Below are 16,305 nucleotides of genomic sequence, written 5' to 3'. Positions count from 1 at the left end.
TAGTGGTGTTTGAGTATTTAATGAAGAATGTAGTAAGACTTGCATTAATTCTTACTCAGACATTTCATATAATTTTCTTGTGAGCAATCTGGGCCTGGATTATTCTTTGTGGTAAGTTTTATATGTATGAATTCAGTTTTTGAAATAGTTTAGACTATTGGGATTTTCCATTTCTTCTTGTGTCAGTTTTATTAGTTGTGTTTTTCTAGAAATTTGTCCATTTCATCTAAATTTTCAAAGTTAGTTTTCATAAATATCCCTTCATTATTATTTTTTAATGTCTACAGGATTTATATTATAGTAATCTCCCTATATCACATTGATACTTCTTCCTTTTTTTCTTATTAGTCTTATTAAGGATTTATCAATTTTATCAATCTTTTCAAGGAAACAACCTTTAGTGCTATTGATTCTCCTATGTTTGTTTTCTATTTCATTAACTTGTACTCTTTCAGGGATCTAATTTGCTTATTTTTCAAATTTTTGCAATGAATGCTTATTAACTTTTGACCTTTCCATATTTTTTTCTCTAAGCCTGGATTTAGCTGCATGTCATATGTTTTGAAATGTATTTCTATTATTCAATTCAAAATTACTTTATAATTTTATTTGTTTTTTTTCAGGGATAGAGCCTCACTCTGTCACCCAGTTTGGAGTGCAATGGCTTGATCATTGCTCACTGCAGCCTCAAACTCCTAAGCTCAAGCAATCCTCTTGCCTCAGCCTCTTGAGTAGTTAGGACTACAGGCACACACCACCACATCCTGCTAATTATTTTTATTTTTAAATTTTTTTGAGACAGAGTCTCGCTGTTGTCACCCAGGCTGGAGTGCAATGGCACAATCTTGGCTTACTGCAACCTCCGCCTCCTGGGTTCAAGCGATTCTCCTGCCTCAGCCTCCCTGTTAGCTGGGATTACAGGCCCCCACCACCACGCCTGGCTAATTTTTGTATTTTTAGTAAGGATGGGGTTTCACCATGTTGGCCAGGCTGGTCTCAAACTTCTGACCTCTGCTGATCTACCCTCCTCGGCCTCCCCAGAGTGCTGGGATTACAGGCATGAGCCACTGTGCCCAGCCTATTTTTATTTTTTGTAGATATGGGGTCTTGTCATGTTGCTTAGGCTGGTCTGGAACTCCTGGCCTCAAGCAGTCCTCCTGCCTCAGTCTTCCCAAGTGTTGGGATTACAGGCATGAGCCACTGCACCTGGCCTATAATTTTTATTGTGTGTTATTTTTCTGGTTCGTAGGTTATTTATAAGTACATTGCCTAGTTTCCAAATATATTTGGCTTTTCAAATATCTATTTACTTTTGTTTGCTTATGAGTCAGAAGTTATTTTATATCTAAGATTTTTCTATCATGGGAAATGTCAAACATATATAAAACTAGAGAGAAGAATGGCCGGGCGCGGTGGCTCAAGCCTGTAATCCCAGCACTTTGGGAGGCCGAGACGGGCGGATCACGAGGTCAGGAGATCGAGACCATCCTGGCTAACACGGTGAAACCCCGTCTCTACTAAAAATACAAAAAACTAGCTGGGCGAGGTGGCGGGCGCCTGTAGTCCCAGCTGCTCGGGAGGCTGAGGCAGGAGAATGGCGTGAACCCGGGAGGCGGAGCTTGCAGTGAGCTGAGATCCGGCCACTGCACTCCAGTCCGGGCGACAGAGCGAGACACCGCCTCAAAAAAAAAAAAAACTAGAGAGAAGAATACAATAATCATTCAGGTACTGATAAGCTTTAGCAATTTTAACTCATGAACAATGGTGTTTAATCTCACTTCTCCCATTGCCCCCCACACCATTATTTTGAAGCAAATCTCGCATATCATTTTTTTCTTTAAATGTTTCATTATGAACTTATAAAAATGACATTAAAAAATCACAATACCACATCAACCCAAAATAATTAATTGATGTCATGAAAGATCTGATCAGTTTTCAAATTTTTCTCATTTTATCATAATTTTTCTTTATAATTTGATTATTTTGGAATAGGATCCAAATAAAATCCAAACATTATTATTGGGTGATATCTCCCACACTTTAAAATCTGTCTTTCAACAACACCAGCAAAATTATTCATTATGCTAAAACATACATACCTTGCATACTCAATATATCTCCCCATTCCTAGGTAAGCTTTGAAATTCAACTTTTCTCTCCTAGCTCCATAGGCTATTAAAGATGCAGCATATCTTCTCGATTCTTTCTTTTGGAATTGACAAATATCCCCAGGAGAAAAGTGGTTGCAAAAGTCAGAGTAACCTTTGTAGGTTTTCTCCTTTTAAAGATAATCAGACTGCGGGCAAGGTGCTGTGGCTCACACCTGTAATCCCAGCACTTTGAGAGGCCAGCGTTGGAGATCATTTGATCCCAGGAGTTTGAATCCAGCCTGGGTAATATAAGGAGACCCCATCTGTACAAAAAATTTAAAAAATTAGCCAGGCGTGGTGGTGCATACTTGTAGTTCCAACTGCTAGCGAGCCTGAGGTAGGAGGATCGCCTGAATCCAGCTGGGTGACAGGCTGGGTGACAGTGAGGCTGGGTGACAAAGTAGGATCCTGTCTCAAAAAAAAAAAAAAAAGATATCAGACTTGTAAATCTTCACTATCTTTGCTCTCTGATGTCTTCAAGTAATGTTTTAAAATATTTTGTTCATCTTTTATAGTTATCTTCAGTAGAGATATATGTGAATTATCGAATCTGTCATTATTGGAAGGGAAAGTCCCCTTACCACTTAAATTTTGAACATTTTGAACACTTAACTTACTATGTGTTTATAGAACATGACTGCAATATTTGGTTTTATTTCAAAGGTTCTGAAGCAAAAACACCTGGATGATTGCCTGCGACATGTATCTGTAAGAAGATTTGAATCATTTAATCTGTTTTCAGTAACAGAAGTCAAAGAAAGGGAAACTGAAAAGGAGGTTGGTGCATGGGTCCAATATACAAGCATCTTCTGTCCTGAATACAGTATCTCCATAAGGTAACCATTATTCTAGTTAAGATTTGTAAAAACTAGATTTCTTTTGGATAAGAAAAACAATCTAATAAGAATCTCATTATTTATTCCATTGAGTTTACAGACAATCTTTATCAGAACTTAGGTTTTACAACTTGTTTTAGGAAATCCTGCTATTTTAACTGGGTCTTGCTGTATTGTCAGACTAAAGAAAAAAATCCTCACGAATGTAGTGTCATTTGAAGATAAGGTGGTTGCAAATCAAAGGGTTCATTTAAACATTCTGTCATAGCATATGTTTATGACAAAAAGCCATGTTTGTTTTGAGGCAAAGAAGGCTGAAAGTGAAAACAGAATTTTTCCAAACTACCCTTCAAGTAGTAATCTGAAAAATCAAGCTTTGGTATTTTTTCTATTTATTTATTTTTATTACTTTCAGAATAGAATCAATCTTAAAACTAAAGGAGAAAATTCAAGTGAAAACACTGATATTCTAAGAAGCATATGGACTGTTCTGACTTTAAAAATCATTAGGAAAGAGACAAGAGAGTTGCAGACTGCAGGAACGAGATACCATTTCACTGAATTCATTTTCTCTCACAGTTATATTCTAGCATGTTGCAATATTACTGTAGGTGTTTGATTTTATAAAATCTGCCTTTTCTGACAGGATTTCACATTTTGAAAGGGAGGGAGGAGCACATTTACAGTAACTGTAAGAAGAGCAAAAAACATTTTAAGTGGAAATGTGACTGAATAAGGTTTAGGTGAGGCTAGGAATAATTTTAAGAAAAAAATTTTCACAAAGGATGTCTATTTATAGTATATGTTTCTCAAGCTATTTTAGTTTAGAATATCTAAGTTTTAAAAGATATAATAGCTAAAAATTTGGGATTTGGATAAAAATTGACTAGGATGGGCAGGAAAGAACAATTAGAATCTGGTTTTGTAATATTATTTTACTGAAAATGCCGACTGGGCACAGTGGCTCATGCCTGTAATCCCAGCACTTTAGGAGGCCAAGGCGGATGGATCACTTGACCCTAGGGTGTTCAAGACCAGCCTGGGCAACATGGCAAAACCCCACCTTTACAAAAAAATATAAAAATTAACTAGACGTGGTGGCATGTGCCTATAGTCTTAGCTACTCCAGAGGCTGAGGTGGGAAGATTGACTGTGCCTGGGAGGTTGAGGCTGCTGTGAGCTGTGATTGTGCCATTGCACTCCAGCCTGGGTGACACAGGAACACTCTGCCTCAAAAAAAAAAAAAAAAAAAAAAAAAAGAAATCAAATAAAAGTAAAGAAAATGCCAAATAAAAGATACAAACTTACAGATTTTTGGGTGTACCTGTACATTCATTATAAGATTCTAATTAGGATGCCCCAACTGCTTAGCCTTTTTTTTTTTTTTAAACGGGGTCTTTCTCTGTCACCCAGGCTGGAGTGCAGTGGCACGATCTCGGCTCACTGCAGGCTCTGCTTCCCAGGTTCACACCGTTCTCCTGCCTCAGCCTCCTGAGTAGCTGGGACTACAGGCTACCGACACCACACCCGACTAATTTTTGTTTTTGTATTTTTAGTAGAGATGCGGTTTCACCGTGTTAGCCAGGATGGTCTTGATCTCCTGACCTCATGATCTGCCCGCCTCGGCCTCCCAAAGTTCTGGGATTACAGGCATGAGCCACCGCGCCCGGCCCTGCTTTGCATTTTGATGGAGATAATCAGCTTTGTCCTTGGTTAGGAAAGAAAGGTATATGCTTAATCTGTGTCAGATACAGAGCTAGGTGCTTTGATATATTCCATTTCAAGTGATCCTTACAATAACTTTGTGAAGCAGGAATGGAAATGATCAAACAGTTAGAAGGAAATTAAAGACAAGGAAGGACAGAGTGATCCAGTAGGGGGTCTTTAGGTATAAAGTTCTAAAACTTATCTTCTACATCCACTGGTGAAAAGAAACAATAAGTATAAATTGTAGCAAGAATAATTTCCTGACATCTTGGAGGCCCTGGTAAGGATTAGCCAGTGAGAATGTGGAATAGTCTCTTCTTGAGATCTTGCAAAACAAGTCATGGTTATCCACTTGTGGAGATGATCCTCATGTAGTACTATCTAGAGCCCAGGCTATAGAGTAAACTGGGACTCCTCTCCAACAGCAGTGTTCTTTGTGATGTATCTTCTTGTGATATATTCATTTTTGAAAGAATAAATGTATGTCTATATAAATATGACATTGAATTGGAAAAAAGATGGTGACTGAGCTAAAATTTTGGCTTCATTGGCTGCCAAGATTTTTTTTTTCTTCAAACTAGTTAGTATCTGTCTACATTAGTGCAAAAATAACAGTACTTTGGGAGGCCGAAGCAAGAGGATCAATTGAGGCCAGGAGTTCAAGATTAGCCTTGGCAACATAGGGAGACCCTGTCTGTACAAAAAATTTTAAAAATCAGCCAGGAGTGGTGGTATGTGCTTGTAGTCCCAGGTACTGAGGAGGCTGAGGCAGGAGAATCCTTAGAGCCCAGGATTTCAAGGCTGCAGTGAGCCATGATCATGCTGCTGCACTCCAGTTTGGGTGACAGAGCAAGACCCCTTTAGGGATTACAGGCTTGAGCCACCATGCCTGGCCAAGGTTTCTTTTTTTTTTTAATATTACTTGCAATAGCCCAAAGCAGTGGTTTAGAAGTAGTTTTGAAATGAAGTGGAGTACTGTCATCTTCTTCTGTATTTTTTATGTTTATTTAATCAGCAGTAATGATGATTGAAAAAAAGTGATGAATAATGTTAAATTCAAACCAATAAATATTTAATAGCACCATGTGTATATATATATATATATATATAAACAGAAAGAAATATAAATATACAATACTATGCTCAAGGAGCTGAAATAGATAGAAGTTAAATAATACAATTAATTAAATGAGGAAAGTTAGCTATCCAGTCTAAGAACTCTCACCAGGCTGTGCATAACTACGTTTAAAATGAGTGGAATACTCACACTTAATAGAAGTTTAGAGATAGGAGTGATTTTTGGAAATGATTAAAAAAAAAACTGGATCTGGAAGTACTTGAAAGTTCTGGGAGAAGGGGATGCCCAGATGATGGCAAAGGTACTAGAAAATACACAGGGTGAGAAAGAGCAAGACAGAATCATCAGAGGCTACTGAGAAGGCCATTGTAATCTTTAACTGGAGAAATGATTATCAATGTATAATATATGGTGGATCTGCTCCAGGTTCTTGTTTTTTTTTTCTTTTAGAAGGAGTCTCAACCTGTCACCCAGGCTGGAGTGCAGTGGCTCATTCTCAGCTCACTGCAACCTTTACCTCCGGGGTTCTAGTGACTCTCCTGCCTCAGCCTCCTGAGTAGCTGGAATTACAGATGTGTGCCACCACACCTGGCTAATTTTTTTGTATTTTTAGTAGAGAGAGAGTTTTACTATCTTGGCCAGGCTGGTTTTGAACTCCTGAAATCAAGTAATCCACTTGCCTTGACTTCCCAAAGTGCTGGAATTACAGGTGTGAGCCACCATGCCCAGCCTACTCCAGGTTCTATTAAGGGGCTAAGCATTGGAGATGTTGGGCTGGGCACAGTGGCTCATGCCTGTAGTTTCAGCACTTTTGGGAGGCTGAGAAGGGTGGATCACTTGAGCCTAGGAGTTCGAGACCAGCCTGGCCAACCTGCTGAAACCCTGTCTCTACTAAAAGTACAAAAAAAATTAGCTAGGCATGATGGTTCATGCCTGTAATCTCAGTTACTCGGTGGCTAACACATGAGAATTGCTTGAACCTGGGAGTGGAGGTTGCAGTCAGATGAGATTGTGCCACTGAACTCCAGCCTGGGTGACAGAGTGAGACTCTGTCTCAAAAACAACAACAACAAAAAAAAGACACTGGGGATGTTATCATAATTGTAAACCCCATTTTCACTTTCTCAGTTCTTACTGCCTGAGATCACCTGCCACAGCTTGAGATAACACACACAGGGTGATCAGTACTTGTTATCAATACTTATTAGTTTTGTCTATCTTAAACTATTGCTACCCATTAATTTCTGTCTCCTTAAAGTTTTATTAGAGTTGAAATGAATACCCCCAAGAGGGTTAATACCTAGGTATTTGTGAATTCAAAATACCTACTTGTATCTTGTTTATATAAGCAGCGGCCTTAATAAAAACTTTGACCATTATTTTCTGTTAGCCTTATATGATGATACTTAAAATGAAGGAATAATTTTCCCTTAGTGACTTTTCATCTGAAACTAAGGTTTGAACAATGTAAAAGTTAGGTTACAAAATTCCCAAGGTTTGTTGTCGCCTTTGTCTACCTGTGGATGGTCGACTCTTTGTTTCAAATTAAGTGTTGAGAGTTTTAAAATGAAAATCCATGGTATGACTCCTGGATTTTGTTTCTTGACAAAATATTCTTGCTTTTCTGGTACTTTCTTTCTTTCTCTTTTTTGAGATGTTCTCACTGTATTGCCCAGGCTGGCGTGCAGTGGCATGATCATAGCTCACTGAACTCTTGACCTCCCAGGCTCAAGCAATCCTTCTGCCTTAGTCTCCCAAGTAGCTAGGACTACAGTTACATGCCACCATGCCCAGCTAAGTTTTGTATATTTTGTAGAGATGGAGTTTTGCTGTGTTGCCCAGGCTGGTCTCAAACTGCTGGGGTCAAGGGATCTGCCTGCCCTGACCTCCTAAAGTGGTGGGATTACAGGCATGAGCCACTATGCCTGGCGTTTGGTACTTTATTTCTTAGAACTTTGTAGAAGAGGCTCTTGTTATTAGATGGATGCAAGTATATAAACGAAGAGATACCAGGAGATGTTTATACTAAAATTCTTTAATTAAAATTTCCTTTTCCCTGTCTCATAAACTATAATCTATTGTATAAAGCTTGCTGTGTAGACACAAGAAATTGTTCCTATCTCCCATATTCCAACTTAATTTCAGCACAGCAGGAGTTTGCATATTCTGGAAGCTTTAAATTACTTCCATTATATATGGAACCATATAAGTGCCCGAGTTATTCATTTATAAGTGTATGCATGCCTTAGGTATAGAAAAAGCTGAGAGGCCTGAACTGTCCTCCTTCGTTTGAATAAGACTGCTGTTGCTATGGTAATTGCTGAATTAGAAGGCTAGAACTCTTGACTTTTGGCTTGTCCTGGGAACTTAGAATGGTCAAAAAGTCAAGAATGACTTTGTCTTTGACTGTGTTGCATCTTTCTATTATAACAAATGCACTACACTGGGATCATACCTTCCATTTCTAGAGAAAGAAAAAGACCAAACCTTCACCTCATTATTTTAGTTACGTAGCTTGTGAATGTTCAGTAAATAAAAACTAGTGATTAGATGGTTTGCTTATGAATTAGATGTGTGGCATATTATTTTTGTATGTGTGGTATAACCTAGGTGCCTATATAGAGCTTGGCAAGGCTGGCATCTGAGACAAATATGAATACTGCATCTATATTTAAAAGCATAGTTTTAATGTTAGTAGTGATTTTAACAACAGAGGTGAGCATTAGTAATAAAACAGCATTTTTTAGGACCTGTAAAATGATCCATACTTTCCAGAAAACTGTGAATTCCATTGTGTCACATTTTTATAGATCTTAAATCATAGATATGGGCTATTATAACTTAGTTTTCTAATTTGTTTTAAATTTCATCACAATTTTTTTACATAGTGTGCTTACATATAAATATACTGTTTCAGTATATTGAAATGTTCCCTTAAACATTTTCCAAATTCCAGTATAGTACATGTAGAAACCATCTACTAATTTCCTACAACTCGTAGATATAAGACTGGAAAACATCTCTTTAGCTATTTATTTTTAAAATTTTTAATTTTTAACCACTTATTTTTGAAAGAACTCCAAAGCATCTAGAATTAAGTTTATTTGTTTGTTTATTTTGAGACAGAGTCTCATTCTGTCACCAGGCTGGAGTGCAGTGGCGTGATCTTGGCTCACTGCAACCTCCGCCTCCTGGCTTCAAGCAATTTTCTTGCCTCAGCCTCCTGAGTAGCTGGGACTACAGGTGCACGTCACCATGCCCAGCTAATTTTTGTATTTTTAGTAGAGATGGGGTTTCACCATATTGGCCAGGATGGTCTCAATCTCTTGACCTTGTGATCCACCTGCCTCGGCCTCCCAAAGTGCTGGGATTACAGGCGTGAGCCACTGTACCCAGCCTAGAATTAAGTTTTTCAAACCTTCTGAAAACCTCTCCTCTTTGTTCTTCTGCAGCCTTTTATGACGCATTCCACTCTCTGGCTTACTTTGTATTTTTGGATCAATTTTCTTTTACTCACAGTACAATTTACATAGCAAAATTTACTCTTTTCATCATTTTAAAGTATGAAATTCAGTGGTTTTAAGTATATTTACAATGTTGTACGGCCTTCATCACTATTCCAGAACTTTTTCATTACCCTGAAAAGAAACCCCATATACATTCGCTATAACTCCCCATTCTCCTCCTTCCCCTAGTCCCTGGCAACAGTAATTGACTTTCTGACTTTATGTATCGTCTGTTCTGGACACTTTAGGTAAATGGAATCCTACAGTATGTGTCCCTTTATGTCTGTCTTCTTTCACTGAGCATAATATTTTTAAATTTAAGATTCAGCCATATTGTACCACATATCAGTGCCTCATTCCTTTTTTATAGCTAATATACCACTGTATGGCTAATGTATTTTGTTTATTTTTTTATCAGTTGATGAACATTTGGATTGTTTCTACTTTTTGGCTATTATGAGTAATAACACTGTGAATATGCATGTACAAGTTTTTGTGTGAACATATGCTTTTAATTCTCTTGAGTATGTACCTAGGAGTGGAATTGCTGGGTCATATGGTAACTATGTTTAACTTTTTGAGGAATAGCCAACTATTTTTCATAGCGCTGTACGATTTTGTATTCTAGGAATGTATGAGTGTTTTAGTTTCTCCCTATGCTTATCAGTGAAGCACTTGTTAATTTTTCTTCTCTTTTAAAAAAATTATAACCCTCATAGTGGATATGAAGTGATATCTCTCTGTGGTTTTGATATGCATTTCTCTATTGTCTAATGATGTTGAACATCTTTTCATGTGCTCATTGGCCATTTGTTTTTTTTTTTTGAGAAATGCCTATTCAAGTTCTTTGCTTGTTTTTTTTTCTTTTTAATTTTTTATTTTCTTTCCAATGGGACTTTTGCACTGCTATCTTTATCTGTTTTTAATTGAGCTGTCTCTTTTTATTGTCCGAGTTATTTTTATATATTCTGGATATTAGACCCTATCATACATGTGATATTTGCAAATGTTTTCTCCTAGCCTGTGCATTTTCTTTTCACTTTCTTTTTTTTTTTTTTTTTTGAGACGGAGTCTCGCTCTGTCGCCCAGGCTGGAGTGCAGTGGCCGGATCTCAGCTCAACTGCAAGCTCCGCCTCCCAGGTTTACGCCATTCTCTCGCCTCAGCCTCCCAAGTAGCTGGGACTACAGGGGCCCGCCATCTCGCCCGGCTAATTGTTTTGTATTTTTTTAGTAGAGACGGGGTTTCACCGTGTTAGCCAGGATGGTCTCGATCTCCTGACCTCGTGATCCGCCCGTCTCGGCCTCCCAAAGTGCTGGGATTACAGGCTTGAGCCACCGCACCCGGCCTTCTTTTCACTTTCTTGATATGTAGTATCTTTTGATGCACAAAATTTTTAATTTTGATGAAGTCTAACATATCTATTTTTTAATTTGCTATCTATAATTTTAATGTCATATCTAGCCATGGCTTGCTTTTAACCTCTAGTTTCACCCTCTTGACACATTTAGGCTTCAGACTTTTCCTCTAGCAGCTTTTCTTTTTCCCTCTTCAAATAATTATCTGCCCCAGTGACTTGTTCCTCAGTCCTTACTCAGCAGGCCATTTTTAGGAAGAAACTCAAAGTTCCTCAGTTCTAGGATAGCTTTAAGTGCTTGTGAAAAAAATTGTTAGGCCCTGGGGAGAAGAATCTGGCCATTGGTAATGGTTTGGGATAAAGCTTTGCCCTTTAGGACAAAGATAGTGAACTTTTTATACTCTGAATATGTTGGCAAAAAATTGTCATTGTCACATAACATTAATTACAAGTATAATGCTAAGACTGAAGTTTTTAAGGATTTAAGTTTGAGAAGTTTCTTTCGTTATAGGCATTACTGTCGAACCACAGAGATCAGACAGGACCTAGGTAAATAGCTGAAAAACTAAGACTAGGCAAGAGCTTATAGAGTTGATGCTTGAATAAAATAGATGACTCAGTGAAAAAGAACAGTCCTTAAGTTTGGAACAAATGAAAGGGAACTTGAAGTAACCAAACTGAATCTTTGTCATACTACATTGATAGCAGTTTTCATATATGGAGAACTAACTTCTTATAGTTTTGAAAATAGTGATTATTAACATTATTCTTTCATAAGATGCCATCTTCTAGGGTTTTAAAACCCTGATAATTTCATGGATAATTGATTTTATTTTTATAAGTATCTTAGAGGTATAAGATGAGGTTTACTGTTTCTTCACTGCCTACCCCCTTAAAAAGGTCATAGGGTAAACTTTCTGTTTCTTTGCTTTGAGAAATAATGCTTTTGGCCGGGAGCAGTGGCTAACGCCTGTAATCCCAGCACTTTGGGAGGCTGAGGCAGGTGGATCACGAGGTCAGGAGTTTGAGAGCAGCCTGGCCAACATAGTGAAACCCCGTCTCTACTAAAAATATAAAAATTAGCCAGGTGTGGTGGCAGACACCTGTAATCCCAGCTACTTGGGAGGCTGAGGCAGGAGGCAGAGGTTGCAGTGAACTGAGATCATGCCATTGCACTCCTCCCCAGGCGACAGTGCAAGACTCCGTCTCAAAAAAGAAATAATGCTTTCAAGAATGACAAGTTTTGCTTCAGTGATAAGTCTGGAAATCAAATTTTTTATTATGAATAGTGTTTTTAACTTTTAAAACATGTACTTCACTTCTATTATCTCTGTTTGTTTTTTAGAAATATAAAAAAATTTACCATTATTACAAAATATGTGCATGTTATTTATACTTGTTTCAGATTTAATTACAAATATTTATTTCATCTTGATATTTGAGAGAGAGAAAGAGAGATGCAAGAGGAAGAGAATATTCTTATTAAAATTAGGCCATAGGCCGGGCGCGGTGGCTCAAGCCTGTAATCCCAGCACTTTGGGAGGCCGAGACGGGCGGATCACGAGGTCAGGAGATCGAGACCATCCTGGCTAACATGGTGAAACCCCGTCTCTACTAAAAAATACAAAAAAAACTAGCCGGGCGACATGGCGGGCGCCTGTAGTCCCAGCTGCTTGGGAGGCTGAGGCAGGAGAATGGCGTAAACCCAGGAGGCGGAGCTTGCAGTGAGCTGAGACCCGGCCACTGCACTCCAGCCTGGGCGGCAGAGCAAGACTCCGTCTCAAAAAAAAAAAAAAAAATAAAAAAAAAAAATAAAATAAAATTAGGCCATAAACAATTCCCCTTTTAGCAATTTATCTTAAGTAAACAATCAGAAACAGATTTACTGTTTTCCACAAGAATGTTCACTGCAGCAATGTGCATAATAGCACAAAATTGGGCGCAATCTTAAAATCTAACATAAAGTTCTGGTTCAATAAATTATGGTGCAGACATCCATTGAACTTGGCAGCCATTAAAATCATGTTATGGGATATTACTTAATGATGTGGGAAACTGTTTATAATACATAATATAATAAAACTGTTTATAATTGGTGAATAACAAATTGCAAAACAATATGGACGAGTGCTTTCAGTTCTTTAATAAAAGGAATATGTGAACATAGAATAAGATTTGAAGGCTGCATACCAAAATTCTAATGTTATCTCTCCATGTTAGGATTATGAGCAGTTTTTTTCTTGAAGGAACCATATATTGCTTTTGTATTAAAACTTTTTAAAAATTTTCTATACTGTATTGTTGATAATTTTAATAGTTTCATCTCATTTTTTTTTTTTTTTTTTTTTTTTTGTTTTTGAGATAGAGTTTCTCTCTTGTCACCCAGGCTGGAGTACAATGGCACGATCTCGGCTCACAGCAACCTCTGCCTCCCGGGTTCAGGCGATTCTCCTGCCTCAGCCCCCTGAATAGCTGGGATTACAGGTGCCTGCCACTACACCCGGCTAATTTTTGTATTTTTAGTAGAGATGGAGTTTCACCATGTTGGCCAGGCTGGTTTCGAACTCCTGACCTTAGGTGATTCTACCCGCCTCGACCTCCTAAAGTGCTGGGATTATAGGCGTGAGTCATCTTGCATTTTGGAAGTTAAATATTTTGCTCCTTTTCATCTTATCTCAGTATTTGCTATAGTTTTCCATATTAGTGTAAATAACCTCATCTATACCTAGAATCTTATAGGCCCAGAGAAGACAAAGAATTATTAAGTTATTATGGTTGTTTTATTTGTGATTGGTGACCTTGTTTTTTTAGATTACGATACTTTGGGGCCTAGTGCTTATTTGGTCAGTCAGACTGCAAATAACTTTTTCATCTCATTTAATCACCCTGTCAAAGAACTTGGCCTCTGTGGTAGAAATAAAGAAAAGCAGGCCGGGCGTGGTGGCTCAAGCCTGTAATCCCAGCACTTTGGGAGGCCGAGACGGGCGGATCACGAGGTCAGGAGATCGAGACCATCCTCGCTAACACGGTGAAACCCCATCTCTACTAAAAAAATACCAAAAAAACTAGCCGGCCGTGGTGGCGGGCGCCTGTAGTCCCAGCTACTCGGGAGGCTGAGGCAGGAGAATGGCGTAAACCCGGGAGACGGAGCTTGCAGTGAGCTGAGATCCGGCCACCGCACTCCAGCCTGGGTGACAGAGTGAGACTCCATCTCAAAAAAAAAAAAAAAGAAAGAAAAGCTCTATTTTTATGAAAAGGGTAATACAATGTACATGTATTCTCTTACTATGTTTTAGTTTGCTGGGCTGCCAAAACAAAACACCACATACTGGGGGGCTTAAATGACAGAAATTTAGTTTCTTGCAGCTTTGGGAGCTAGAAGTCTGAGATAAAGGTGTTGGCAGGTTTGGTTTCTTTTGAGGCCTCTTCCCTTGGCTTGCAGATGACCGCCCTCACATTGCCTTTTCAGAGGCCATTCCTCTGTGCGTGCACGACCATATTGTCTCTCTGTGTCCTACCTCCTCTTTTTTTTCAGTTGATAATTTATTTATTTTTACTTTTTGAGACAGAATCTCCCTCTGTTGCCCAGGCTGGAGTGCAGTGGTGCAATCTCGGCTCACTCGATCCTTTACCTCCCAGGTTTAAGCAATTCTCCTGCCTCAGCCTTCTGAGAGGCTGGGACTACAGGCGCACGCCACCACACCCAGCTAATTTTTGTATTTTTATTAGAGATGGGGTTTCACCATATTGGCCAGGCTGGTCTCAAACTCCTGACTTTGTGATCCACCTGCCTTGGCCTCCCACAGTGCTGGGATTACAGGCATGCGCCACCACACCTAACCCCTTTAAAAATTTTTTAATTTTAATTTTAATTTTTTTCCATAAATTATTGGGATATAGGTGGTATTTGGTTACATGAATAAGTTCTTTTGTGGTGTTTTGTGAGATTTTGGTTCACCCATCAGCCGAGCAGTATACAGTGTACCATATTTGTTTATCCCTCGCCCCCCTCACAGTCTTCCCTGCAAGCCCCCAAAGTCCATTGTATCATTCTTATGCCTCTGCATCCTCATAGCTTAGCTCCCATATACCAGTGAGAATATATGATGTTTGGTTTTCCATTCCTGAGTTACTTCATTTAAAATAATAGTCTCCAATCCCATCCAGGTCACTGCAAATGCTCCTAATTCATTCCTCTTTATAGTATTCCATTGTATATATATATACCGCAGTTTCTTTTTTTTTTCTTTCTTTTTTTTTTTTTTTGAGACGGAGTCTCGCTCTGTCGCCCAGGCTGGAGTGCAGTGGCCGGATCTCAGATCACTGCAAGCTCCGCCTCCCGGGTTCACGCCATTCTCCTGCCTCAGCCTCCCGAGTAGCTGGGACTACAGGCGCCGGCCACCTCGCCTGGCTAGTTTTTTGTATTTTTTAGTAGAGATGGGGTTTCACCATGTTAGCCAGGATGGTCTCGATCTCCTGACCTCGTGATCTGCCCGTCTCAGCCTCCCAAAGTGCTGGGATTACAGGCTTGAGCCACCACGCCCGGCTATACCGCAGTTTCTTTATCCACTCGTTGATTGATGGACATTTGGGTTGGTTCCATGATTTTGCAGTTGTGAATTGTGCTGCTATAAACATGCAAGTGTCTTTTTCGAATAATGACTTATTTTCCTCTGGGTAGATACCCAGTAGTGGGATTGCTGGATCAAATGGTAGTTCTACTTTTACTTCTTTAAGGAATCTCCACACTGTTTCCATAGTGGTTGTACCAGTTTACATTCCCACCAGCAATGTAGAGGTGTTCCCTGATCACAGCATCCATGCCAGTATCTGTTGTTTTTTGACTTTTTGATTATGGCCATTCTTGCAGGAGTAAGGTGGTATCGCATTGTGCTTTCGATTTGCTTTTCCCTGATCACTAGTGATGTTGAGCATTTTTTCATATATTTGTTGGCCATTTGTCTACCTTCTTTTGAGAATTGTCCATTCATGTCCTTAGTCCACTTTTTGATGGGATTGTTTGCTTTTTTCTTACTGATTTGTTTGAGTTTGTTGTAGATTCCAAATATTGGGCCTTTGTCAGATGTTTAGAATGTGAAGATTTTCTTCCACTCTCTGGGTTGTCTGTTTACTCTGCTGACTGTTGCTTTTGCTGTGCAAAAGCTCCTTAGTTTAATTAGGTCTCAGCTCTTTGTCTTTGTTTGTTTGTTTTGTTTTGTTTTGTTTTTTGCCGTTGCTTTTGGGTTCTTGCTCATGAAATCCTTGCCTAAGACAATGTCTGGAAGGGTTTTTCTAATGTTATCTTCTAGAATTTTTATAGTTTTAGGTCTTAGATTTAAGTCCTCAATCCATCCTAAGTTGATTTTGTATAAGGTGAGTTGAGGATCCAGTTTCATTCTCTGCATATGGCTAGCCAATTATCCCAGCACCATTTGTTGAAAAGGGTGTCCTTTCCCCCACTTTGTTTTGTTTACTTTGTCAAAGATCAATTGACTGTAAGTGTTTGGATTTATTTCTGGGTTCTCTATTCTGTTCCAATGGTCTATGTGCTTATTTGTACACCAGTACCACACAGTTTTAGTGACTGTGGCTTTATAGTATAGTTTGAAATCAGGTAGTGTGATGCCTCCAGATTTGTTCTTTTTGCTTAGTCTTGCTTTGGCTATGCAG

At 38.8% G+C, this 16,305-nt stretch overlaps 1 protein-coding gene across 4 annotated transcripts in view; it reads left to right on the top strand.

Annotated features, from left to right (window-relative positions):
• Positions 1-16,305, top strand: part of LOC117062375 (calmodulin-lysine N-methyltransferase-like) — a 224,159-nt gene that overhangs the window by 9,036 nt on the left and 198,818 nt on the right. For all 4 annotated transcript variants that reach the window (XR_004428337.1, XM_033175838.1, XM_033175837.1 and 1 more), the window contains exon 2: positions 2,817-2,989. Coding sequence is in view for 3 of the 4 variants with exons in the window: in XM_033175838.1 (XP_033031729.1) it covers positions 2,817-2,989 (173 nt within the window). In the remaining variant the exon portion in view is untranslated. The remainder of the gene's footprint in view (positions 1-2,816; positions 2,990-16,305) is intronic.

Source organism: Trachypithecus francoisi, unplaced genomic scaffold (genome assembly GCF_009764315.1).
Source record: "Trachypithecus francoisi isolate TF-2019V2 unplaced genomic scaffold, Tfra_2.0 Lachesis_group17, whole genome shotgun sequence".
NCBI lineage: Eukaryota > Metazoa > Chordata > Mammalia > Primates > Cercopithecidae > Trachypithecus > Trachypithecus francoisi.
The sequence above is the reverse complement of the archived record's forward strand: the minus strand, read 5'-3'. Positions and strand labels throughout refer to the sequence as shown.